This window comes from Zingiber officinale, chromosome 4B (genome assembly GCF_018446385.1).
Source record: "Zingiber officinale cultivar Zhangliang chromosome 4B, Zo_v1.1, whole genome shotgun sequence".
In the NCBI taxonomy this organism is placed as follows: Eukaryota; Viridiplantae; Streptophyta; class Magnoliopsida; order Zingiberales; family Zingiberaceae; genus Zingiber; species Zingiber officinale.
Window position 1 is genome coordinate 103,524,110 of NC_055993.1, and position 27,693 is coordinate 103,551,802.

Genomic DNA, 27,693 nt, shown 5'->3' on the forward strand with positions numbered 1-27,693 from the left:
AGAGGGGACTTCGACCTTGGAGGGAAGAACGAGCCAACACCAAGTCTCTGAGCACCAAGGCACCTCTTAAAACCCTTTCCTTTCCACTCGTTTTGGTCTATTTCGCAATAGTTTTTTTCTTTATCCCTAGAATTTCTTTTGGCTCTTTGGAGCCCGTAGATGCAGCAGATTTTGAGGGATTTCTAAGTCATCCACAACAGGTTTTGGAGAGGGATTTGCAGGTTAATAGTAGCAAGTACTGCTTCCTTTGTAGGTATGGGGTTAGGGTTTCCTTTGGATGATTGGTGCAAGGTCCAAAAGCTGACTGTTTGGTGCAGGGGATTTCTGCTCGTTTTCCTTGTTTTGCTTTGAATCCGAGAGATGGTAATCGGATTTTGTGATTTGTTATGCCTCCTTGTTAGATTTTTATTCATGGAATAATCGGTTCCTTTTGGTTTATTGCATTGTCCTTCAAGAGAATTTTTCTGATGCGATTGGAATTTCTATTGTTTTTTTTATTTTACCGGAGAGATCCAGATTTGATGATTTAGGTAGAAATCTATGATGTTTTGCTTCTTCCTACTACTTCCGGAAGTTTTGGACGAATTGTCGATAGATTAAGGTTGTTGGGAGATGTTTTCGCTCTATCCTATCACTTCTGGATTAATGGAGAGATTACTAATGGAATTAGACTATGAAATGAAGATGTAGTGCTCCTTATTATTGATTTCGAGATTTTGGACTGAGTTTTGGTGGACCAAGTTTTGATTGATGAAGCATTTTGTTTTTTTTTTCCTTTATTTCTGTCGAATAATCCTGGACAGATTGTGGATAGATGATGCTCTTATTTGCTCCTTCATGTAACAGGGAAGTTGGGTTATTTTGCGGGTGAGTGAAGCTGTGTTGGTTTCTTGTGTTCACTGGAATTTCAGAACAGTGTTGGGCATGTCGAATTGATTTTTGAGGTTGTGCTGGTTTTCCTGTGTTGCTGGAATTTCAGAACAGTTATGGGTATGACGAATTGATTTTGAGACTGTGTTGGTTTTCTTGTGTTTACTGGAATTTCAGGACAGTTTTGGGTATGTCTTTATATGCACATTTAGGGTTTTCTTGTGCAAAGACCGTGTTTGCACTATTGTAGTTCTATGGACATCTTTATATGCATGTGTTAGGGTTACACTCTGGTATGAATGTTTAATTAGTTTTATATAGTAAACGATAGTCATGCTTATTAGCTTTATTTAATCAATGAAATTCATGTTTACCGAACTCATGCAGGTGATGAAATAAATGTTTAGCTAAGTTGGGTAGTAAATGATAATTCATGTTCGTTTAGTTTTATCTAGTTAATGATAGCCATGCTTAACGGGCTCATGTAGTTACAATATACATGCCTATGTGAGCCTGAATTAATTGAATGGTATGTAGGCTTGTTTAATGATGGGAAAAAAAACAACAATAATGATGAGGACTAATGGGAATTCTGTGAGGGCCAAGGCCCCAAAGGGACCCCGTTTACAGGACAAGGCTCCAAAGGGATCCCAATACCAGATTTCCATATCTGGCCACGGCTTAGTGACGAGAGTTGCTGACGTCCCGCCACCTGGTACCATGGCTATACAAATTGATCAATCGGAAAAAGGATGAAGGATATATAATGGAAAAAAAGATAATGCTGCATAATAGGCTGATTTTCTTTAAAGTAATATATGAATTGTTATATTAAAAGCTGATGCTCCATAGTAGATGCCTTTATTTATTATTCTTTTTTCTCTTTGGTTAATTTACTTGCACTTCGATAAGAAACTTCAAGTAAGGGAAGATTTAGGGATGCATGTGATTGTATGTGGAATTTACGCTATTGCGGTTTAGACGTGCTTAGTTAGACTCACGAGGTTTGATTTTGTGGCAGGTGAAGGAACTGACGATGTAGGAGGCTCGGGCTCTTGATCGGACCGGGTTGGATAGTACATTTCCAAGGACCTTACAATTCTACTTTAAGAATGAATAAACAGTGATTATGATCAAGAAGGAATAAAGTAGTATCAAGTATAGCTGTTATAAGATGGTTGTCAAAGTTTACGAACTTTTCTTTCTTTCATGGTACCTGTAATGGATTTGAGTGTAGGAGTATGGTTTATAAATTGCAGACAATACTTCTTATTTTTATTGGATATGTAAAAAAGAAATTGGGTCATTTCATACAGCCTCCTTCGACTAGACTTGAGGGGAAGACTTGTGATGATGTGATGATGTGATGATGAGGGGCCCTACCCTTCTACCACGGTGGAGGTCAAAGGAGGTTAAAGTCAAGGCGATCAACGCTTAGAGGTCATCTCCCAACCGGACGATCGTAGCCCGATCAGGAAGAGAAAGGCCCGATCCGATATCACCTTTGACTCAGCCATGAGCCGAGCGTCTGACGCTCAAATATGAGGACGACAAAGGGAGCAATATGCAGAAATCGAGCCGAGCGACTCTTCCGCTCGGCCTAGCAGCATACTTGACATTAGCCAAGCATGCGGACAGTGGACTTCCGGCCAAGCGACTATCCCGCTCGACCCAACAACAGGGCACACGGACAGTGGACTTCTAGCCGAGCGGTTATTCCGCTCGGTCCAGCAACAGACAACACGCGGACAGTGGACTTCCGGCTGATCGGCTATCCCACTCGGCCCAGTAACAAACAACACGCGAATGGGGGAATTCCGACCGAGCGGCTATTTCGCTCGGCCAAGCAACAAACACAGCAGGCTATCTTTCGATATCCTCTTGGGAGCTAGTGCCGCTGACAGATGACATGGTTAGACAGAAGATTGTACGACGGACGGCATGATCAGACAGAAGATCGTACGGCGGACGACATGATCAAACAGGGGATCGTACGACGGAAACTTCTACTGTCACTTCAGAGATATTCTCGGCCCGTTGAGGTACTGTGTCAGAGACACTTTACTGACAGGTCTTTTTAGGGAAAACTTTGAAACGTGTGTCCACCTTGGGAAGCATGCACGCGCGCTACAGAACCTCTATATAAAGGGGGTCCAAGTATTGACAGAGGTATGCGATATTTTACTGTGACGCTACAGTTCTTGTTGCTCCGCTTACTGCTTCTACTTCTTCGTCGAAGACTGGTTTGAGCGTCGGAGGGTCATCACCGGAGACACCTTCCCTGGCTCGACACTGACGCTGCTTGTGTTGCAGGATCGGAGCGAAGTCCGCAAGAGGTCAACAGGAATACCACATCCTCAGCATCCATCTCATCGACTTTCGGACAGGATCAAATGACATATCCAAACGTGTCAAGCTAGTGAGGTTGCCCAAAGCATCCTGTATACGTCCATAAAAACCATTCAGTGACACATCTAAACATATCGAGCTAGCGAGGCTGCCTATGCTCGAAGCTATCTCTCCAATAATATTATTATCATACAAATACAAATACTCCAAGTGAATAAGATTGTCCATGCTCAGAGGTATGTCTCCAGTAATATTATTACCATACAAATTTAAATACTCCATGCAAATAAGATTGCCCATGCTCAAAGGTATCCCTCCAGTTATATGATTCCAAGACAAATCTAAATACTCCAAATGGATAAGACTTCCCATAATGAGTAGAATTTTTGTTAAAGAATTACCAGTTAAATCCAAGTGCTTCAATTTTCTAGTGGCATTCACAGAAATGTTTCCTTCTATTTGATTACTTGATGAATTAAGTTCTGTCATACTTGTGCCAACTCCTGCTGCATCTTGTAGCCAACAATTTGACAAAGAAAGATGTTCTAGGCTATTATAATTAATTTGGTGAACCCAACTATTTGCTAAAGAGAAATTGACACAACTCAGGTCTAGATATTCTAGAGAAGTTAAGTGGGAAGGATTGACCTTACTTTTCTTTGGAAATGAATTATATTGATCACGTGGATAGTGAAGATCAAGCATAATGACATGGCTGGTTCTGTTGTCACAGGCAACTCCTCTCCACTTGCAAAAGTCATAACCGTCCAAGAAGAAAGCGAGTGATCGGAGTTGTACAAGTCAAAGTCTCCTTGACTTCTTTGTTCAGTCAAGTCTTATTTTGTAACATTTATTCCTGAAATTGGATATATATATATATTATTGATTTAGAAACCTGGAAACGACCTCATCCTCTGCAAATAAAAGAACATATTTTGCCTTCACAGACGTGATACAATAGTTAAACACTCATAGGAACAACAAGAGGATTAGAATTCAAATCCCTACAAACTTATATCTGATCTCTCTTTCTTGGAGCACTCGAATCTTCTTATAATAACTTGTCAGGAAGAATCTTAGAAAGTACTCAATTGTCAGCTCTCAATGCCTCCATCTATGCTGGAAAGGAAGGCCTATGCGTAGGGATGACAATTTTCCCCGCGGGTTTGGGGCCCCGCGGGGAAAACCTGAAATGGGGATGGGGATCCCCGATTTTTCGGGGATGGGGCGGGTATGGGAATACTATCCCCATCCCCGAACCCGCCCCGAATATTATTATTATTAATATTAATAAATAATAATATGATTTTTTAAAAAAATATTAATAATAGTGTTAATATTAATATTAAAATTTTTGAAAATATTATTAATAGTGTTAATGTTAATATTAAAATTTTTGAAAATATTATTAATAATAATATTATTAATATTGATATTAATATTAATATTATCATTAATAATTATTATTAAATAATAATAATAATAATATAAATTAATTTAGAAATGGGGCGGGATGGGGAATCTCCGAACCCGTGGGTTCGGGTTCGGGAAATCCCCGAACCCGAAAAAATAGAAACGGGACGGGGATGGGAATGGCAAACCCGGCCCCGCCCCGCCCCGTTGCCATCCCCTATGCGGACCACCATTGCCGAAGTGCCCAAGTCATGCAGCTCGTGAGGGTCCATCAGCTGAACAAGGCAGGCAGACAGACAATAAGGTTGGATTGGTGACAGAATACAATAGAAGCATTGCAATTGGATTTATTGTTTGTTGGCTTTTGGGGTTTCACTAGCACCATGAATAGCGAAGAAGCATGTGTTTTGTGTCATGCTCAGGAATAAATGACTCTGGTTATCAGGTTGTGCTTGGGCAAATATCTAAGGGTAAGATGATGGTGCAAAATGCCTAGTTAAGTCACTGTGATAGGGCAAAATATATAACCCAGTAATTTATATCTTACCGTGGAATCGACGGATAAATCATTTTACTTTCTGCCTTATAATTTTAACTATATGTACATATATATTGAGAGAGAAAAAAAAAAATCATTGTACAACATTCTACCTAAACTAACATTCCATATATTGCTTTAATCTTATTCAGAAAATTGAAGAACGAAGAACAACAATTAAACTTGTTTATAAAATATAATAGAGTAAAAATTGTGCTCCATTGCCAAGACTATAGTTGCATTATTTTTTATATTTGATATGATTAAACTATAACACAATATATATATAGGTGTCAGTAATTCTTGTACGCATAATATTCTGTTACTATCTTCCATGCTAGTAAACCTGTAATTGTATTACACTACGTAATACATAATATGTTGAGTGATTGCTGATTACTAAAATGACAATAACATAAAGATATGTTTAAAATATTAAATTACATCTATTTTCCTTTCTTTTTTTTTGTTAGAACAAAAATATGATAGAATAACATCATTAAACCATGCGAGTTTCAGCTTTTATAGTTTCAACTTTAGCAGCGCACTTTCATCATACACAATAACATTCACACCACAACTTTCTTAATACACAAAAGCATTCACAACTAAATATGACCAACTATATATAAAAGGAAGCAATCCCTCTTCACTACTTGAAAGTTCAAGGGCTTAAGTTCATTTTTGCCACTTCATATTCAGCTTTGCAATCCTCAGCGAGAGTTGTACGTATATCCAATCATACATCTTGTCCGCCAATTGAAAGAGAGTAACCTTTATGGACTTTTTCATGATAACCATGCCAAAATATGCCCAAAAACCAACTATGAACCCCATCACAATGAAGGTATAATTCAAAATTGTTTCAAGCTTGTCACCTTTTTCATTTTCTTCTATTTGAGATGGTGAATGATTAACGTCATCATTGGGACACTCTGGAAGTGGCACACCACAAAGGCCCTTGTTGCCGTCGTAGATGGAGTCATTGAAGGTTGAAAATTGACCGCCTATTGGGATTCTTCCTGACAAGTTGTTGTAGGAGATATTCAAGAAACTGAGAAAGTTCAAAGAAGACAGTTTGGAAGGAATTTCTCCTGTAAGATGGTTCATCGATAAGTCAAGAGACTCCAATTCTGTTATGGCACTAATATTTTCTGGAATCCTTCCTGTCAAATGATTGTTGGATAAGTTGAGGAAGCACAATCCATGCAGCTTAATAATCTCTTTTGGAATTTCTCCAGAAAGCTCATTGTTTGACAAGTCTATGCTTGCCACCGCACTAAGCGCTTTAGTGTATTCATTGGTTGACCCTTTTGCAGTAATTTTAATGTTATCATCAAGGATATAGCCCATGTCACCATTAGAAAAATAGCCACAAGATTCACATCCATGAAAACCAGAAGAGTCACCACTAAAACGCAATAGATTATGAGTGTAGTTTTGTTTCACACCCATAAAACTTAAATTTTCAATAGTTGATGGTATACTGCCATTCTGCCAATAAGACTGTTGGATGAAAGATCCAAAACTTGGAGGAAAGTAAAATTTCCTATATTTGCCGGAATAGAATGATGGAATGAGTTTGAGCTCAAACGAAGAATCTTTAGCAATGGAAAGCTCCTTCCCACCCATTTTGGTATTTCACCAGAAAATCTATTCCCGCCAAGATCAAGAACAATTAATTTTTTAGAATTCCTTAAGATAGATGGAAATGGTCCAGACAAATTGTTATTGTTCAGGTGCAAGGAGTTCAAATTAATTGGATATGAGCCATGACAATTTGGGACTTCGCCGGATAAGTAATTATTGGATAGATGCAACATATATAAATTAGTGAAATTGCAAAAGAAGGCCGGTAAACTACCATGGATATGGTTATTGGACAACTTTAATACCTTAGCATATTCAAATTTTGCATAGCTTGATGGAATTGTTCCTTCAAAGGAGTTATTTGATAGATCCATAATGTTGGATAAACTAGAAGGTAACTGGCCATTCAAATTGTTTGAGCTTATATCAAGTTGAAATTGTGAATTATTGAAAATGAAATCCAAGAACCAACTTGGAATATTTCCATAAAGTCCAACACTCCAGATAAAGATAAGTCTTCCAAAGTTGTTTGTGTTTGAATCCAGGAAGGAAATCTAGTTCCCAAATGACAATAGCTCATATGGATCTTCTCAGCATGAAAAGGAGGAACCCAATCATCTGATAAAATCAAATTCAAGGAGTTATAAGATATATCCAAATCACTCAAGTCAGTGAGCTTGGAGAAGTGAGCCTCAGTCATGTTGCCCTGTAATAAATTCCATGAGATATCCAAGAATTGCAGTTGAGATAATTGCCCAAGACTGAAAGGGATTGACCCACTTAACTTATTGCCATGAATGTTAAAGTTCCATAACTGAGATCCTTGTGGACATTTAGACAAACCATCAAGTAGATTTGTTAGTTCTCCACCAATATTATTCAAAGACAAATCAAGAGTTTCCAAGTTGCATAGATCACCCAAACTCAATGGTATCTGCCCCATCAAGTTATTCATTGATGCATCAAAATACCTTAAGTTGTGAAGATTACCCATGTTTTCTGGTATTTGACCAGAAATATTATTATCAAATAGTAATAAATCCTCCAAATAGATGAGATTGCAGAAAGCATCCGGTATGCGTCCAGAAAATTCATTAGATGACAAATCCATAAGTAACAAGCTAGAGTGATTGCCCAGAAAATCTGGTATACGTCCAAAATATCCATTAGACGACAAATCCAAATATAATAAGCTAGTGAGGTTGGCCATGCTCAGAGGTATCTCTCCAGTGATATGATTCCGAGACAAATCTAAATGCATCAAGTGGATAAAATTGCTCATGCTCAAAGGTATCTCTCCAATTATATAATTCCAAGATAAATCTAGATACTCCAGATGGATAAAACTTTCCATATCAAATGGAATTTTTGTTAAAGAATTACAAGCAAAATCCAAATGCTTCAACTTCCTATTTACCTTCATAGAAATATTACTTAACGAATTGAGTTTCATTGTATCTGCATTAGCTCCTAGTGCATCTTGTAGCAAACAATTTGATAGAGCAAGATGTTTTAGGCTATTATAATTTATTTGGTGAATCCAGCTATTTGCTAAAGAGAGATTGACAAAACTCATATCTAGATATTCTAGAGAAGTCAGGTGGAAGAGCCAACTTAGATTATTTGACCATAGTGAAGAATAGCAATCGTAACAACTAAGGTCGAGGAAGCGTAGATTATGAAGATTGCCCAATTGTTGAGGAATTAATCCATCAAAGTTGACACAAGATAGATTAAGATGTTCCAAATGGACAAGTGAGGAAATCATACTAGGCACCAGGGTTGAGAAGTTGTTGAAGCTTAAGTCAAGATATTTTAAATGCTTCAGTTCAAACAAAGAAGGATTTACCTTACTTTTTTTAGGAAGATCAAGATATTGATCAAGTGGGTAGTGAAGATCAAGTTTAATGACATGGTTGGTGGTGTTGTCACAAGAAACTCCTCGCCACTTGCAGCAGTCGTAACCAGTCCAAGAAGAAAGCCAGTAGTCAGATTTATACAAGTCAGACTTGATGGAAAGTAGAGCTCTCCTTTTGCTCTCCAAGCGATTGATCCTCTTAGACGCATGTGGATGATCCTCACAGCATTCTCTAGTGCTAAACAATAAAATGATTAGGAAGAGAATAACATGCTTTGAGAAATTAGAGCAGCCCTTGCAACCACAACTGATAGTCATAGAGTGATTACGGAAGATTAGCTAGATTGACTCATAAGTTGAAGGAAAGACCATACTTAGCTTCTTTATATACACACACAAGGTCCATTCACTTGCACGAAAGTAAGATTCTTTTTTTTTTGTTGGAAAATGAATTGGATGACTTTGTCGGTATGACCATGACACACACCATGATTATACCATGAAGAAGGGGTTTGCTTAACTTCTACACAATTTTTACAATTAATAGATATGCATAAGAAATTTTCCTAATGACATGGCTAGTGGTGTTGTCACAAGCAATTCCTCTCCACTTGCAACAGTCATAACCGGTCCAAAGTCAGCGATCAGAATTATACAAGTCAGAATTGATGGCAAGAAGTGCTCTCCTTTCACTTTCCAAGCAATTGATGGTCATAGAGTGATTTAAGGGAAGAGTAGCTAGATTGAATCATAAGTTGAAAGAAAAAAAACGTATATACACACAAGGTCCTTTCAATTGTTAGCGGAAGTTGGATTCCTTCTTTTGTTGAAAAATTAATTGGATAACTTTATTGATTCGTAGGGGTTTGCTTTAACTTCCACAAATATTTACAAATTAATAGATATGCATAAAATTTTTTCAAATGAGTAACTTGGGTTGTTATTGGAAATAGAAATAATCTTCATTATGTTTGATTATAATTATTGATTTGATTTATAATTTAATAATTTTCTGTAGTACATATAAATATGAATTGGACATATCTTTGTCTTCTTTCACAAAACTCAGCCATATGGTTGAGTAAAAGTGGCACCCCGTTGACTGCGCCATTGACTCGAAGTCAGCCCTTAGGAAAAGAATGCAAGCTATCATCACAAATCTGCACCAAAATCTATCAAACATGCTTTATTCCCTCACAATGAAACTGCAAGTCTTCAAGTGGAAATCTACCACCATTCCACTTTGAATATGCTTTATATTGTGCATCTTGATGCAGTGACGTTAGTTGTATCTTATCTCCACCTAGAATTTCATTCCCAATAAATTTTATTTTTTTAAAAATAAAAATAAAAGACTGCAGAAGAAATAAATTACTAAACACTTAATAATTAAGTGTTGTTTAAATGATCTGTTTACTATCATGATTTTGCTTTACTTAAGTATTGTTGATTCAGCTTCTTTAATTTTTCTTTTGACATTTTCAAACTAAGATAACGATTTAGGAGGAAAAAAGGCAGGTCTCAAATTATAGCATGTTGGCTAGATCTATGTAAGTACCCCGTGGTAATTTTGATGTGATCAATCAAGTCAAATTAGGTCCTATTATGTTTTGATGCTATGTGTCACAGGAAGTCGAGCAAAAGATGCAGCTAGCGAGAAGGACGACACGGGAGAGAGTCAACAAGCTCGGTGCATCCGAGGGACGAGGTGCTGTGGAAGAGTACGCTGGCGGATGAGAAGGAGGCACATAGCGTTTCCAAGGGACGAGAAGCCGGAGCGGAAGGTTGCTCGAGAAGGTCGGAAAATAGGTTCGTGTGAGCCCTATTCCGGATGGCCGAAATCACCCGAAGCGGAGCTGGAGCGGAAGACCCGGAGGAAAAGTCAATTGGAGGTTGACTGTGCTCCGGGCGCCCGAATGGGCGCCCTAAGCGAGCACCCTAGTCGTGGGTTAAACCAGCCCGGACCCACCGGGCGCTCAGACCAGAAAGGTTATCGAAAATGCAGCTGTCGCTATCCGTTGCGACGAGAATAAAATTTTATCCTCACCCAGGTGTCTGGAATCCTTCTAGGAGCCCCGATCAGGGCTATAAATACAACCCTGATCCCAGAAGCTAAAAACAACACTTGTAATCTATTCCATTTGAGTTTAGCTTTGTATATTGTGTGCTTTGACTGTTGTAAAAGGCTTCTCTGTCCAAAGGAGACTTTAGTGAGTTTTAATTTCCTTGGATTAGGAATCCGCTGATTGCAAACCAAGTAACTTTTTTTGTGCCCCTTTTTTTTTTTTAGCTTCTTAATTCTTTTATGCAAGTGTTAATTTTAATCAAGTCGTAAAGATCGAGAAAAGTGTTTTGTTTGTTTTTATTATGCAGACTATTCACCTCCTCTAGCTGGCCGACAAGGGACCAATAATTGGTATCAGAGTCAGGACGCTTGAAGAGGACTAATCGCCGATCGAAGCACAAGAATGATCGAAACAAGCATCTATCCATCGAAGTTCGAGGGAGAATTCGTGAACTGGAAGAAAAAGATGGAGGTATTCTTTAAGACAGATTTTGATTTATTACTAATTATGAAATTTGGTTTTGTAGCACCAGAGGGCAAAGAAGAATACCAATGGACAAAAAGGAGCAAGCCGACTTCGTGACAAACGACAAAGCAGAGTTTCATCTGCTTAACGTTTTACCACCTCATCAGCAACTTCCGATTAGAAGAAGGCGAAATCGTTGCACACCTTCACTCAAGGATCAAGAAACTCATCACTGGACTCACGAATCTCGAAGAAAAGGTAACCAACCGAGATTCGCTAAGGTGCACACTTAACGCCTTTCCTAGAATGTCTAAATGGGTATCCTTAGTAGATGCATATTACATTTCTAAGGATCTAGAGGTAAGTACTTTAGATGAGTTATTTTCTACATAGTTCATGAAACTAGATATGTAGATCTGAAGAAGGAACCCAAGCACAACATTGCCCTAAAGGAAAAAATGGATGAACCAGATTCTGAAACATCCCTCGACAATGACGAAACGACATTCATGGTAAGAGAATTTAAAAATTTATTTAAAACTAATAAATTTAATCAAGTGCAGGATAAAAGAAGAAGAGGAAAGGTAAGATGCTACCATTGCAATGAAGAATAGCATGTGAAAGATAATTACCCTAAATTAAAGAGCAAGGACAAGGACAAGGACAAGAACAAGAGCAAGGACAAAAGATCAGTCCAGACAAAGCATCGAAATCTAAAGGTGACGTCGGACGAAACATCATCCGAGTCAGAGATCGAAGCCATCGTCGGACTTGTGCTAGTGGCAAGTCACCAAGAAGATGAAGACGGAGCAAGACGAAGCAAGCTCATCTGAAATGAGTATCGAGAGCATTGATGAAGAGGGAGCAACATCAGAAGTAAGTAGCATTTAAGGGGGAGCTTCAGATTACAGAATCGATAAGGTAAATCAGGTACGGTCTCTACCTCCTCATAAGTTATTTCAGTTTATAAAAATATTATCAAAAAATGTCTGTAAATTAGAAAAATAAAATGAAGAGTTAAAATTAACCTTAGCAACATCTTGTCGACTAGAGGATTTCGACAAGATAAAAATTAAAAATGAGAAATTAAAAATAGAAATAGAGAATCTAAAAAATTCTGCATGTTCGAATATAGCTATTTCTAATTTCAAAAATTATCAAGGACTAAACTGACACTTTAGATATCACAAAGGCCAGATCAGAAAATTGTCAACAAAATATATTCCTAAGAAAGTTTTGATTAACCCAGTTGGAAGGAATCTATATTGGGTTTTAAAATCATATTTAAATTAAAAAATCATTATGCATATTTTATTTTTAATTTGATTTCATATTCTTGCTTAGAATTATCAAATAAATTATTCTGCATAATTTCTGTTAGAAATTAATTAAAATTAAATTTTTCCGAGAAAGAAAATTTCACTACTCATTAATAGGAAAATTTCCAAATTTTTTGACTGTTGTATTATTTTTCTATGAATTTTTTAACAAAATTTGTATTCTTCGATATAAAAATATCTTGTAGTGTTATTTTTTGTAAAGTTTATTTTTTTGTGAAACTTTATCCTTTTCTCTATCTAAGACAATTTTCTTGAAATTTTTTACTGTTGGTGAATTTTCTATAAATTATTTATCCAAATGCAAATTTTTAACATTAAATTTTTTTGAAAATTCTATTCTTTAAAATTTATTTTTTCTGAAAAATCACTTACTATATACATTCTCAGAAAATATTTCAAGATTTTTTGAAGTTAATAACTATTTTTTTTGGAAAATATGTATTTATGCCGAAAAGAATTTATTTCTGCTTAAAATAATATAAATTTATAAATTGAAAAATCCAGATTATCGAAACTTAAACTTCCTAATTTTTATGTTGTCAGTTTTTTTTAACCCTTAGACTCTATTTTACATTTATTTCAAGTTATTTTCCTGAACAACCCCTATTTTTAATGTGACCAAAGTAGAGAAGTAGAGATTAAGTATAGGGGGAGGGTACTTTATCTAATTATCATTTTTTTGCACATTTTGTAGTTGCAATTCCAAAGTGGAGATTAAGTCTAGGGGAGGGTATGTTATCTAATTATCATATTTTTTGTACATTTTGTACTTGCAAAATTTATTACCTTACTGTTTATCTATTTCTTGATTTATCCTAACTTAACTTGAGTTGCTCATATTAAAAGGAGGAAATTGTAAGTACCCCGTGGTAGTTTTGATGTAATCAACCAAGTCAAGTTAGATCCTGTTATGTTTTGATGCCCCGTGTCTAAGTGTGCAGGGACTTAGGAGCACAGGAAATCAAGCGAAAGACGCAGCTAGCGAGAAGAACGACACAGGAGAAACTCGACAGGCTCGGTGTGTTCGAGGGACGAGGTGCTGCGGAAGAGTACGTTGGCGGACGAGAATGAGGCGCACAACGTTTACGAGGGACGAGAAGCTGGAGTGGAAGGTTGTTAGAGAAGGTCGGAAAATGCGTTCAGGTGAGTCCTATTCCGGATGGCCGAAATAACCCAAGCGGAGCTGAAGCGGAAGACCTAGAGGAAAAGTCAACCGGAGGTTGACTGTGCTCCGAGCGCCCAGACTGTCGGACCGCAGGACCAGAAAAGTTATCGAAAATGTAGCTGTCGCGATCCATTGCAATGAGGATAAAACTTTATCCTCACCTAGGCGCTTGGAACCCTTCCAGGCGCTCCGATCAGGGCTATAAATACAACCCTAATCCCAGAAGCTAAAAACAACACTTGTAATTGATTCCATTTGAGTTTTGCTTTATAATTGTAAGCTTTGACTGCTGTAAGAGGCTTCTCCGCCTAAAGGAAACTTTAGTGAACTTTAATTTCCTTGGATTAGCAATCTGCCGTAAACCAAGTAAATCTTTTTGTGCCATTTTTTTTAGCTTCTTAATTCTTTTATGCAAGTATTAATTTTAATCAAGCTGTAAAGATCGAGAAAGGTGTTTTGTTTGTTTTTATTGTGTAGACTATTCACCACTTCTAACTGGTCGACAAGGGACCAACAATCTATACTAGACTATTGCATAAGATTATGGAGGAGTGCTAGCCAGTAAAGAAGGGATTGCTCAAGTTGTCAATTGGACATGTTAATTAACTAATTAGTTGATTAGGCATAGGGTTTGAGCAAACAAAGTCATTTTGTTTTGACAGTAATCAATTAGATATGATTCCAAACGACATGAAGGTAGATTAGTCTATTGACATGTTACCTTTCAGTAATTATATTTGATCTTTCAATCAACTAAATGTATTATTCAATCTATCCATTAAAAGTGGCCAAAATATAATTTTTTGGATGCTTATTATATAAGATCTTAGAGAGCTCTAGGCACTTAAGGTTGAACTAAAATACAGTGTAATATGGAGGAGACATCTTCCTAGTTGATTCTTCTATTGCATGTGATATATATGGCTTAACAGTGATGATGGCTGCTAATGAATTCAGTGTTTTTTTTTTCCTTAAAAAAATTGAAAATTTAAACTTGGAACAAATGCATCTAATTGATTTACACTTGGTTGTGGAAACACTTATCAGACGATTCAAGTTGGTAATGGTCAGAAATACTCTTTCCATTGTTCCTGTTTTAAGTTCAGCTTCTTATTTTCGTTTGATACTTTGTAATTTGGACTAGACTTAATGTAATAATATTATGGTAGGAGTGTCTCCTACCGTTTGTCTTCTTTTTTTTTCTTTTAAGAAAAACAAATAATAATATTTATATTCTTGTGAGTACGAAAATAATAATAAATTTCACAAGTAATTAATTGATGACATACCAAACCATTCTACGTGTTAATATTAAAGTATGTTCATCTTTTATTTTATGGTAGAGCAAGAATACATCATAGAATAAGTTATTACACCCTCTTAATTAGTATCTGATTAGGAGCGAATGGCTTGTTGTTACGTGTAGCTTACTCTCCGGTGGTAGTTCGTCCGACGACATGGTGGAGTTGCTGTGAATTGCTAGACTTCTTTGCGGTTCAGGGAGATAAACTAAACAAGGTAAATGCAATCTACTACCTTCTCAGTAGAATGCCAAGCTTTGAAGAATTCATCTTGTGCTATGTTAAGTTTGTTTGTCATATTGGTGTAAGAAATGTAGTTGTTGTTAGGATGTATACTAAAAGTCTAGCTTTTGGTATAAGTATTTATTTAGAAATAAGAATCACGTTGGTCAAATGACTACATTTATGATAAATGTAGTTGTTCACTTAATTTATATTGAAAATAACATGGTGTGTGGTGTCACACACAGAATATCATGTTATCAGTTCTTTATAAATTATAAACAGTTGCTCACGACTAAGATGGAAAGGAACAAACCATCAGAACAATCGTAGTGTAATTAGGTATTAGTTTATCTTGACTAAATAATTACACTAATATACTTAGAGTACTATATTGAGCAGGACCATTGAGATATTTTCTTTTTATACTGATTAAATAAAAGAATATGACCTCAGTTATTATGGAAGTGTGTGCTCTTAATCCTTCTATAATAACAAGCACATATGTTTAATATTTATTTCTTTAATTTATCAAAGGGTGAGATTTAGTTCGATAAATCAATATGCCCGATAAATTGGGAAATGATATTACTTATAGTGTGTGTTGTTGATTATAGAAGGAAACTGTGTCCTAGTGACATAGGTTGATAATGTCCCCAAGAGGAGCTCATAAAGATTATCATGTAAACCCTGCAGGTGGACTTAGTTCGGCATGACGATAAGGATGAATGGTACTACTCTTGGAACTAGATATTAATTAAGTGAGTTGTCAGTAACTCATTTAATTAATGGACATCTGATATCTTAAAGACAGGGAGACTAACACACTTATGATAAGTAGGAGCCCAAAAATGTAATAGGGGATTGGTGCGGTAGTGCAATAATAACTCTCTAGTGGAATGAGTTATTATTGATGAACTTAAGTTGTGTATTCGGGACGAACACGGGATACTTAAGTTCGTCGGGAGACTAAAATCAATTTCTTCTCTAGGTCCCTGTTGTAGCCTCATTATAGCCTTAAGTCTACCCAAAGGAAAAGTCCATCTTGGTGTCCAAGAGGGGGCCGACCCAAGGCTTGGTGACCAAGCCTAGGGCCGACCACATTACTCCTTAAGGTGGGCGACCCTTGCTTTGTGCAAGGGGGCTGACCACAATTTCAAATTGGGAGGGGTGTTTTTGAATTTTTAAAATCTTCTCAGATATTTACAATTTGTAAAAAAGAGATTTTAAAATTTACAAAAACTTTCCTTATTTGAATTAGATCACATGTTTTAAAAGAGAGTTGTAAATTTTATTAAACTTTCTTTTTTAGTAACCATCATGGTTTTAAAAGAGAGTTATAAAATTTATAAAACTATCTTTTATGTAATAATGTTAAAAAGGAAATTTTATAAAGAGATGTTTTAAATTTTAAAAACTTGGTTTTAAATTTTAAAACCTTCCTTTTTAACATCCACATTAGGAAATTAAGGGAGAGCTTGTAAATTTATTTTACAAAGTTTTTTTTTTCTCTTATTAAGGGTCGGCCACCCTTGCTTGGTGCCCAAGCAAGGGGCCGACCAATCAATGTCTTAATTGATTGATGATTCAATCAATTAGTCAATCAAGGATTGATTGATTTAATCAAGATGAAAGAAAAAGGAAAAATAAAAGGGAAAAGGAAAATCAAGAGGAAAATTTTAAAAGTCTTTCCTTATTTTCTTCGAGCAAGTAATATAAAAGAAGGGGAGTTGAGGCCTCATGTGATAACAATTCATATTGTTTTGTTGGAGACCTCTATTGTGGCCGACCCCCTCTCCCTCTCTTTTCCCTTTGCTCTCTCTGATTCCTTTGTGGTGGTGGTGGTCGAAACTTAGAGAAGGAGGAGAAGCTCTTTGGGTGGAGTTCATCTTGGAGGATCGTCGCCCACACGACATCCAAGGTGAGGCGAGGGATCCGACAGAAGATCTCGAGGTTATTAGCATACAAGGAAGAGGTATAAGTAGTATTTAATTTCCACATCATGCTAGTTATTTTTCCTTTGTATAAATACCAAATACAGGAGGCATGCTATTCTTGTTTTTCGAATTAGTTTTAGATGTTGTGTTCTTTTTCTTTTTCCTTGTGATTCGATTGTTCTTTGTGGTTAGCCTAGGGTTACTATGGGAAGGTTAAATATCCAATTTCCCTAAAAGGCTTTATCTAGTAGGTGGTAGTTGCTCCCATATCCAAGAAGGCCAAGTGCCTCGCTATGCAGTACTGGAAGTCAATTTTTGGAAATAGATATTTAATCGACTTTGTGACCTAGGTGATTTGGGTCGAACGTGTTAAGTTCCGCATGAGATCCTAATCTAAACATAAAAGAACATATAAGTTAAACTTGAAATCAAACGTGTTAAGTTCCGCAGGCGATACAAGTTTAACTTAAAAGAACACACGGTAGATAGGAAAGGTTCAGATCATGTACAAAATATTTATATAGTGAAACCATTAGATTTTTCGAGTAGTAACCAACAGTTGTTCAGTTACTGCCATCTGTTCTTGAAAGCTTTGTTATTTGTCTAAGATAAAGTGAATATGGAGTACATATTTGGCTTCTGTTTTTTTTTAAGCCATTCTCCATCAGTAGTATACTATTCTATATGTGGTAGCGAAAAACTGAACAAAGATGACACATTAGTTTGGCCTAAGAGCAAATACGTATTCATGATGTGGCCTAAGTGTTGTTTGTGCTCCCTTAATTGGTTGATGGCCAAATGATAATATAATGGATGGATCAACATATTGGACAAAAACAATAAAGGATTGACATATAGTTCTTTTTCTTTTGTGGCTAAAATTAAGCATCAATTGCACAAAAAGGAGGGTTCACTACTTTGTATACACATTGATGTTAGCTTCGGAAATGTTATTCATTCTACTAATATTGTATATAATTCTAGAATGTGGTCTCCAACATGGTTTCCGCACAGTACAAATATTAATAACTCCATGTTAACAATGTGCTGATAATTAATAAATTTGTCACTAACCACGTAGATTTAAGGTAAGTGCTTTATATATAAGATATTGATACTTCTTCAAAATTCTTGTGATGATTCTATGGGCAAAATTGAGTTGCGTGTGAGACATAACCCTTTTAACACAAATTCAAGCACCGACACTCCGACACTCCAGGTTGATGGTTCCGGTGTTGTTGTTCCTTTTAAGGTTTTTTCTAAAAATCCAGTTTGTTTTAGTATTGTTGTATCTTATGCAATGCGTTTTTAGTAATGCAGAACCTTGGGCTTGTTTCTTGAAGACCAATGGTCGATATAGAGTTTGAGGCAACAAAGTGATGAATGGATGCAGTTCTTTCTGGGCTTTTATGCAACTTTTGTTGTATTTCTTGTTTGCTTTTGCTGTAGTTAAATTTATGGGCATCTGGTTGTTATAATAAATTATTTGGATGTGTATATTCTGCAAAGGGATAAAGAACTGAACATTTTCCCATGTCTTAAGCTACGTCAGTATTCAAATTGAACTCATGTAATAGGACTGGATCTTTTGAAGTCTGGGTTTTATTTGCTACATAGATCCTCAGTTTTTCCAATGGAATCAGACCAGATTTCTGGGTTACCCTTTGGAATCAGACCAAGGTACTGTATATAATACATAATATGTTGCCTGATTGTTGATTACCAAAATGACCCTTACATAAAGATGTTCAAAATCTTAAATTACATCATATATAGGATAACATCACCCCACCATGTGACCTGCACCACAATTTCGCACCACACTTTCATCGTACACAATAACATTCACAACTCAATATGACAAACTATATTGGGAAGCAATCCCTCTTCACTCCTCGAAAATTCAAGTGCTTAAACTCTTTTCTTGCCATTTCAACTTCAGCTTTGTAAAGGTCAATGAGAGATGCACATACATCCAGTCATACATATCGTCCACCATCCGAAAGAGAGTAATCCTTGCGGTCTTTTTAATGAATATTACGCCCAAATATGTCCAGAATCCAACTATAAATCCTATAACAATAATAGCATAATCTAGAACTCTTTCAAGCTTGTCATCATCTTCTGCTTGATATGGTGAATGATTAGCTTCATCACCGGGACATTCTGGAAGTGGCACACCACAAAGGCCCTCATTGCCAACATAGATCGAGTCATTGAAGGTTGACAATTGACCGCCTGTTGGGATTCTTCCTGACAAATTGTTGTGAGAGAGATTCAAGGATCCTAAAAAGCTTAAAGCAGATAGTTCGACAGGAATTTCTCCCATGAGATAGTTCATTGACAAATCAAGAGACTCCAATTCCTTCATGGCACCAAGATTTTCTGGAATCCTTCCTATCAAATGGTTGTTGGATAAGTTAAGGAAGTCCAATCCATGCAGCTTCGTGATTTCTTTCGGAATCTCACCAGAAATATTATTGTTTGATAAGTCTATGCTTGCCACTGCACTAAGAGCATTAGTGTATTCATTGGTTAACCCTTTTGCAGTTATTATAATGTTATCCTTGAAGCTATTTACCACAGCCTCACACCGATATAACTGATTTGCATAAGATTCACAAATTGCTTGGTGGTCGCTCCTAGCATACAATAGATCAGTATAGTTTTGCTTCACAACCATAGAACTGAAATTTGAGATAGAGGAAGGTATACTGCCAATAAGATTGTTGAACGAAAGATCCAAAACTTGGAGCGAAGTAAGATTTCCTATACTTGCAGGAATAGCATGATCGAATGAGTTTGAGCTCAAACGAAGAAACTTTAATAACGGAAAGCTCCTTCCCACCCAATTTGGTATTTCACCGAAAAATTTATTCCCACCAAGATCAAGACTTACTAATTCATCAGAATTTCTTAAGGCAGAAGGAAATGGTCCTGACAAATTATTATTATTCAAATGAAGGAAGTTCAAACTAATTGGATATGAGCCATTGCAATTTGGGACCTCACCCGACAAGTAATTGTTGGATAGGTGCAGTACCATTAATATATTAAAATTGCAAAAGAAGGCAGGCAAACAACCATTGATTTGGTTATTAGACAACAATAATATTTGAACAGCTTCCGGATTTCTATAATTCGATGGAATTGTTCCTTCAAAAGAGTTATTTGATAGATCCATATAGGTAGATAAACTAGAAGGTAATTGACCATTCAAAAAATTTGAGCTTATGTCAAGGTGAAGTTGTGAATTATTGAAAATGAAATCTGAGAACCAACTTGGAATATTTCCATAAAGTCCAACTCCAGATAAAGATAATTCTTGCAAAGTTGTTTGCGTTCGAATCCAAGAAGGAAATCTAGTTCCCAAATGACAATAGCTCATATCAATCTTGTAAGCATGAAAAGGAGGAAGCCAATCATCTAATAAAATCAAATTCAAGGAGTTATAAGATATATCCAAACCCCATAAGTTGGTGAGCTGGGAAAAGTGAGCATCTGTCATGTTGCCTTGTAATGAATTTGATGAGACATACAAGTCTTGCAGTTGAGTTAATTGTCCAAGACCGGTAGAGATTGACCCAGTGAAGTTATTGTGACTCACTACAAAGGACTGTAACTTGGATCCTTGTGGACATTTAGACAAACCATCAAGTAGATTTGTTAGTTCTCCACCAATATTATTCTTTGACAAATCCAAATCCTCCAAGTTGCATAGATCACCCAAGCTCATTGGAATTTGCCCCATCAAGTAATTCATTGATGCATTAAAATACCTTAAGTTGTGAAGTTTGCCCATGTTTCCAGGTATTTGACAAGATATATTATTATCAGATAGAACTAATTCCTCCAAATTGATGAGATTACCCAAAACATCTGGTATACATCCATAAAACTCATTAGATGACACATCCAAATGTATCAAGCTAGTGAGGTTGCCCATGCTCAGAGGTATCTCTCCAGTGATTCGATTATGAGACAAATCTAAATACTTTAAGTGGATAAAATTGCCCAAGCTCAGAAGTATCTCTCCAGTGATATGATTACCCTGCAAATCTAAATGCTCCAAGCAACTAAGGTTGACCATGCTCAAAAGTATCATATCAGTTATATGATTCAAAGATAAATCTAGATACTCAAGATGAAAAAGACTTCCCATATTTAGTGGAACTTTTGTTAAAGAATTACCATCTAATTTCAAATGCTTCAACTTTCCAGTGGCATTCACTGAAATATTTCCTTCTATTTGATTACTTGATAAATTATCTGTGCCAGCTCCTCCTGTTGCATCTTGTAGCCCACAATTTGATAAAGCAAGTTGTTCTAGGCTATTATAATTAATTTGGTGAAGCCAATTAGTTGTCGTAGAGAGATTGACACAACTCATGTCTAGATATTCTAGAGAAGTTAAGTGGAAAAGCCAACTCAGGTCATTTGACCATAGTGGAGAATACCAATAATCACAACAACTAAGGTTGAGGTAGCGTAGGTTAGAAAGATTCCCCAGTTGTTGTGGAATTAATCCATTAAAGTTGGCATTGGAAAGGTTAAGATGCTCCAAATGGACAAGCGAGGAAATCATACTAGGCATGTGAGTTGAGTCGAAGTTGTTGAAGCTTAAATCCAGGTATTTTAAATGCTTCAGTTCAAACAAAGAAGGATTTACCTTACTTTTCTCTGGATATGAAACATATGGGTCCAATGGGTAGTGAACATCAAGCCTAATGACATGGCTAGTGGTGTTGTCACAGGCTACTCCACTCCAGTTGCAACAGTCATAACCGCTCCAAGAAGAAAGCCAGTGGTCAGAGTTATACAAATCAGACTTGATGGCAAGTAAAGCACTCCTTTCACTCTCCAAGCAACTGATCCTCTTAGATGCATGTGGATGATCATCACAGCATGCTCTCGTGCTAAATAATAAGATGACTAGGAAGAGAGTAGCATGCTTAGAGGAATCATAGCTGCCCTTACAACCGCAACTAATAGACATAGTTATGGACGAGTAGCTAGATTGAATCATAAGTTGAACAAAAAAAAACGTACCTAGCATATATATATATACACACACAAGGTCCTTTCAATTGTGTGTGGACTAAGTTAGATTTTTTTTTTTTTAAATGAATTAGATGACTTTGTTGATATGACCATGATAGGTTGATTATACCGTGAAGAAGGGGTTTGCTTTAACTTCCACGAAATATATATAAATTGGTAGATATCAGATATGCATAACAAACTTTAATTCAAATGTCTTAATTATGATTTTGGTAGGGATTAAAAATATATTTTGCTATAATTATTCATTTGATTTATAATTTAATATTTCTCTATAGCACATTTAAGTATGAATAGGACATGCCGTTGTCTTGGTCTACAAAGCCCAGAAATGTGTAGTCAAAGTCTCCTTGAGTCCTTTGTTTAGTCAAGTCTTTTTGTAAGATTTATTCCAAGGAAATTAAAAATATAGATGTTATTTATTGATTTGGAAACCTACCAGCAACCTTATAATAAGTGGATGAATTTAAATTTTAAATAGGATAAATATATTGATTTGGAAACCGACGAGCAACCTTATAATAAATGGATGAATTTAAATTTTAAATAGGATAAATATATTCATTTTGAACGTGTAATACCAAAGCTAATTATACTCGTTAGAAGCTGCTACATGTGGTAGTATCGTCGGACAACTAGATGCTAATGCTACAATGTGCTGCTACACGATGTGGGAGCTACGTGTCTGGAGTTTCGCAGCAAATGTGTAGTAGCTAATCCCTAGTAACTGCTACACAGTGTAGCAGCTACTCTTTAGAAGTTGCTACACGTTGTGCATCTTCAAACAAATAGATGTTAATGCAACAATGTGTTGTAGTAGCTGCTACAACATGTAGCAGCTTCTGCCTATTTATAGCCAAATTGATAAAACGTATAGAAGCTCAATTATGTGACCTAAATACAAAACTGAGATTGAGGGACTACAACTCTTGTTTAGCGTAAAAAAAGAACACTTGGAGACTATAGTTGGATTTGATAATAACATAAGACAAACAATATCTTAAACCAAATAGTTAATACAAATACTACTGCTTAAATCATTTGCTTTATAGCATTCTCCAATGATACATTAAATTGACATAGATATCATCGCACTTGGACAAATATAGTTTTATTTTTTTCTCTCGTAGAAAAAAATCATCGCTAGGGAGATGTGAGACTGAGCTTCACAAAGACTGATATTTCACTCATGCTTCTGATTTATAGCATCCTCTAATGCCCCATTGACTTGGGACAGTAGTTGTTGTAGCTGCACAAGTTTAGTTTGATTCTTGTTCTCTCGAAAAGGGCAACTTCTAAATCCTTCCTTGCCTGGTTCCGTTTTTTTGTGAAAATCTTAATATAGCCACAAACAACATGATGTTCCATTGCTAGACTGAGATACTTGTTACGAATATTTTAGAAAATTCATGATTCCAAGGAAAGAAAGATATATATAAAATACTAAAAGAATGAATAATATAAATCGGGAAGAAGACTAGTGTACTAATACAGATGATCTTTCAAGTGAAGAAGACGTAGAGTTTGAATCCTCTTCGATATGGGGTTCTTTAATACCACCCAGATTGGGTTTCGTCTTCCTGCTAAAGCAAGACATGATCATGAAAGAGCTATAATGTGGACTAAAGGCAAGGCAACGTGAAAGCGTCAGTTATGTTAATCGCCTATTTATAGGAAAAAAGGCGCTAGCAAATCCTACCGCTTGATAAAGACAAATCAAATGGACGCGTCTTTTTGAGTCCATGGGTCATCAAAAGACTCACTACAACCCATTATGACCTGGGAAAAGATAAAGATCATAAGACAGGTAGTAAAGACAAGGATTAACCAACCGTCGGGTATTGAATTCTACCGTGCATTTAATGTACAAAAGCTGCTACAACATGTCGCAACTTAAAATGTTTAAATTGAAAATTTTAATAGACCTACATTCTGTACATACTGACTAGCTGCGCCATCATGCAGCAGTAGTGCTGCAAGGACAGATAGAAGCAACAAAAGACTAGCTGCTACAACGTGTAGTAGTTACTGGCGGTAAACTACTACACATTGTAGTAGCTACTTAGGATTAGTTGTTACAACATGTAGCATTTACTCTAGTGTTATACTTTATAATGTAGCTGCTACAACATGCGACAACTAGTGCAATACCTGCTACAGCGTTGTAGTAGCTACTGCTGATTAAAATAATTTGACATTTTTATTACCAAGTTAATATACATAACAATATTATTTTTACCAACTCTAGATGTACTACTACAAAGTGGACTCGCTAGCTTCACAATACATATAGTAACTGCTACACCCTTGTAGTAACTGAACCATCATTTCCATATACCACATTAAAGGCAACCGGATTGGGTGGTGAAATATAATTATAATTTATCAAGATACAATATTAAAGTGATCTCCTACAAATTGTAGCAGCTTCTCAAGAATAGATGCTACACTCTGTAGCAGCTAGATCGGATTAGCTGCTACAAATTGTAGCAGCTTCTTGAGACTTATACTACAACGTATAGCAGCTTATGAATATTAGCTGCTACAACATGTAACATTTCCTCTATAGTAGCTATTTTATTTACTAGCTGCTACAACGTGTATCAATTACTGTAGCTTAGCTGCTACACGTTGTAGTAGTACCTACTGCCAATAAAAAAAGATACAATTAATTTATACCAAGTTGATATACATAATATGTGTGAGCAGATACTTAATCTTTAGCTGTTATACCCTATTAGCTTCGCAAGGCATTGACAGCAGTATTACAAAACATTTACACCACCTAGGCTAATTTTATGGGATTTAGAATACCTTTACAATCAGTTTAGCAATATGTTTACACCCCAACCTTGTCATTAGTCTAGTGTTTGCTATTAAAAATTTTATGACCAACATGAAAATTAAATTATCTCATTCCAACTTGTCTAAAATCTATTGGCCTTCAGTACATTAAACTCTCGACGTATCACATCACAAAAAATGTACAATCTAACCTGAAAGATAGAGTTGATTTCACTCTATTAATATTATAATTGCTAGCGGAAGTATGAAGATGTATAAAAATTATGAATAAATATATGTACTTACGATTTTACTTGTGTTGGACTCGAGATCGTAGATACCTCAAAGTCTCTTGACATTAAGGAATGTAGCCCTGGATACCATATTTTGTAGTAAGATGGGTCCATATTTTTAAAAAAAAATCCACCTGTATTAGGATGAGGTTTGTTACCAATACACACATAACTACAATACCTTATGATTTCTAGAATATGGCAGGCACATACAAAACTTTAAAACTTAAATGTGTAGAGTTCTGAGGCTCCAAGGGAGTTATAATGCATATAGCAAGATTCTTGGAGGTCTATGATCAATAGGTGCCAGTGACCATCTGTATTATTTAATGGACAGAATATATATCTGATAGGTTTGTCATTGTCAGTGCTTGCTGATAGAATAAATGCCTCATAAGATAACATTTCAAACAATTTCTGTGTATCCAAACAAATATTGTTAGAGGAATATATGGAGAATAAAAAACTGGGTAGTAGGAGTTGGCATTATACTCACAACAAAACCAGCAGCACAAAATATAGATGACCAATATAGTATGCCAAAGGTTTTGGCTTCCTCTGTAATGATTGCAAAATATGCGTTGATGCAATCGTCATCTGTGCCTATAGTCCAATAAAAAACACACAGGAAAGATGACATATCCAATGAAATCGTTCCGTTGGACCATATTGCCTTTGTCATAGCCCTACATAAACAAAAAATAAAACATGTCCATAAATTATGTTTTACAACAATAGTGTCTATTGCTGCTACAATTGGAGCAGTTACGGAAATTATATGTGTTATACCAACTTCTATATCTACCATGGTTGATTTTATTCAACAAAATGAAATGTTTCTTTTCCTATTCAATAAGAATACACTTCCAAAGTAATTTATCCTTGTGTTACCAATATAAGTATACACATATAATCCATCGTATAATTGCATTACGGTAAATGTATAACTCAAAAACTTTCAGCTCACTTGAGTTAACTCAGTTTCAACAATGCCTCTACCACCATATCATCTTTATTTTTCTTAAAATATGACTTCGCTTGCTGAACAAATACATGCAGAATATTTTTCAGCGAAAGACTAATTATATGTAATATAGGAATAAAAGCTAAAAGATTAAACCAACCTAAATCGTACCTTCATGATTTTATAATTGTGTTTGACAAGCGTATGCAAGCGTTTAGATGATGAAGATGTGGCCGCTACATCGGTAGATGAGTCACGGGCCTCTTGAACTTTAACAGGAACTTCAATATTTTCCTCTCTGTCGCCCTTGCCTATCTCTAGCTCATGCTCATCTTAGAAAGTGACTTTTTAAATTCTTTTGGCCAAGGGCACTACCTTAATGGATTTTGTAGTTGGGGGTGTGATTCTCTTTGTAGCACTCCTTTTTGGCCATGTTATTGGTCGTTTGGCAAATAATGCCACTATATCCTTAGCAAGCAACTAACTTTGAAGATCTTTGATTTTTCTCTCTTGCTCTGCTATAATTTTATCTTTTACAATTATAATTATGTTCTTTTCCTCAATCATTTTATCCTTGCAATCTATTGAAGTTTCTGAATCACTGACAACTATTTTATTCTCAACAATTAACTCACTAATTGTGGCCTCCATCTGGGCAATGATCTGGTCCTTGCCCTCAACCACAGCCTCCAAATGAGAAATTTTGCACTCCCTTACTCTACGATTTTTACAAGCCTCTTTCTCCTGAATAAATTCTAGAGTTAATTGCTCAGGATCTTGTTCAAGATTTTCCAGAGCTTCGGTTGCCTGTTCAGGCACTTGGTGGGGAATTTCCTAAACATCGGCTGCCTATTCAGTAAATTGCTCTGGAATTTGTTCATAATTTCCCTCAGCAGCTAATTGTAAAAACCCCCTCTGCAATTTATTGATCTATATGCTCTACAAGATCTTCTAGGGAATCATTTGAGAGCAGATGTGTCTCTAGGTCCGATGGACTTAAATCAACAATTATTTTTGCAGAAGGTAATTCAGCGATCCTAGACTTTATTGTCTCCACCCAGGAGCCTGACCACTTCCATCTGCATATTCTTGGAAGCACATGTTGTCTGTAAGGATCTATTATTCTGACATGTTCACACATCCAGACCTACAATACAATAAAATTGTTAAAATATAATACTTTCTGCAAAAAATCTTATGAGACAATCATTATATTTAGGTACTTACAGCAAGGAGATGTGCGAACCCTTTGAGCATGGGAGCTTGATTTCCGACAAGGCCCTCTGGTTTCGGCCTCTATGAAAGCATCGGACGAATGCCCCCCAGCTGTGGGCTGATATAGTCATATACAGCCTTACACCAATTATACCTACCTAAATTAGCAAAATCATCTACACAATTTATTAGTGATTGTACTAGTAATCTAGATATACTGTTAGTAGTAGTAAATAACATAGAAACAAAGAAATACAATATT

At 36.1% G+C, this 27,693-nt stretch overlaps 3 protein-coding genes and 1 long non-coding RNA gene across 5 annotated transcripts; 1 reads left to right on the forward strand and 3 right to left on the reverse strand.

The window, feature by feature from the left end:
* The first annotated feature begins 65 nt into the window (after positions 1-65).
* LOC121975827 lies at positions 66-2,185 on the forward strand. Of its 2 annotated transcripts, none has more exons than XR_006110443.1 (3): positions 66-363; positions 847-990; positions 1,892-2,185. It is a non-coding gene; the product is annotated as an uncharacterized LOC121975827 (long non-coding RNA). The 2 variants fall into 2 exon arrangements; XR_006110442.1 differs by having other exon boundaries at positions 66-253.
* Positions 2,186-5,653: 3,468 nt separating this feature from the next.
* On the reverse strand, positions 5,654-6,937 carry LOC121975830 (putative receptor like protein 25). Its single transcript, XM_042527717.1, has one exon. The coding sequence runs from the start codon at positions 6,800-6,802 to the stop codon at positions 5,849-5,851; it is 954 nt and encodes a 317-aa protein (XP_042383651.1). The 5' UTR covers positions 6,803-6,937; the 3' UTR covers positions 5,654-5,848.
* A 244-nt stretch (positions 6,938-7,181) lies between these two features.
* On the reverse strand, positions 7,182-8,936 carry LOC121975829 (receptor-like protein 35). The gene is made up of 2 exons (XM_042527716.1): positions 8,615-8,936; positions 7,182-8,011 (listed from the first exon to the last, which is right to left on the reverse strand). Exons 1-2 carry the CDS (start codon positions 8,934-8,936, stop codon positions 7,182-7,184), a joined length of 1,152 nt encoding a protein of 383 aa, XP_042383650.1.
* A 9,891-nt stretch (positions 8,937-18,827) lies between these two features.
* LOC121975831 (receptor-like protein EIX2) lies at positions 18,828-22,135 on the reverse strand. The gene has a single exon (XM_042527718.1). The coding sequence runs from the start codon at positions 22,108-22,110 to the stop codon at positions 19,018-19,020; it is 3,093 nt and encodes a 1,030-aa protein (XP_042383652.1). The 5' UTR covers positions 22,111-22,135; the 3' UTR covers positions 18,828-19,017.
* Between the last annotated feature and the right edge of the window lie 5,558 nt (positions 22,136-27,693).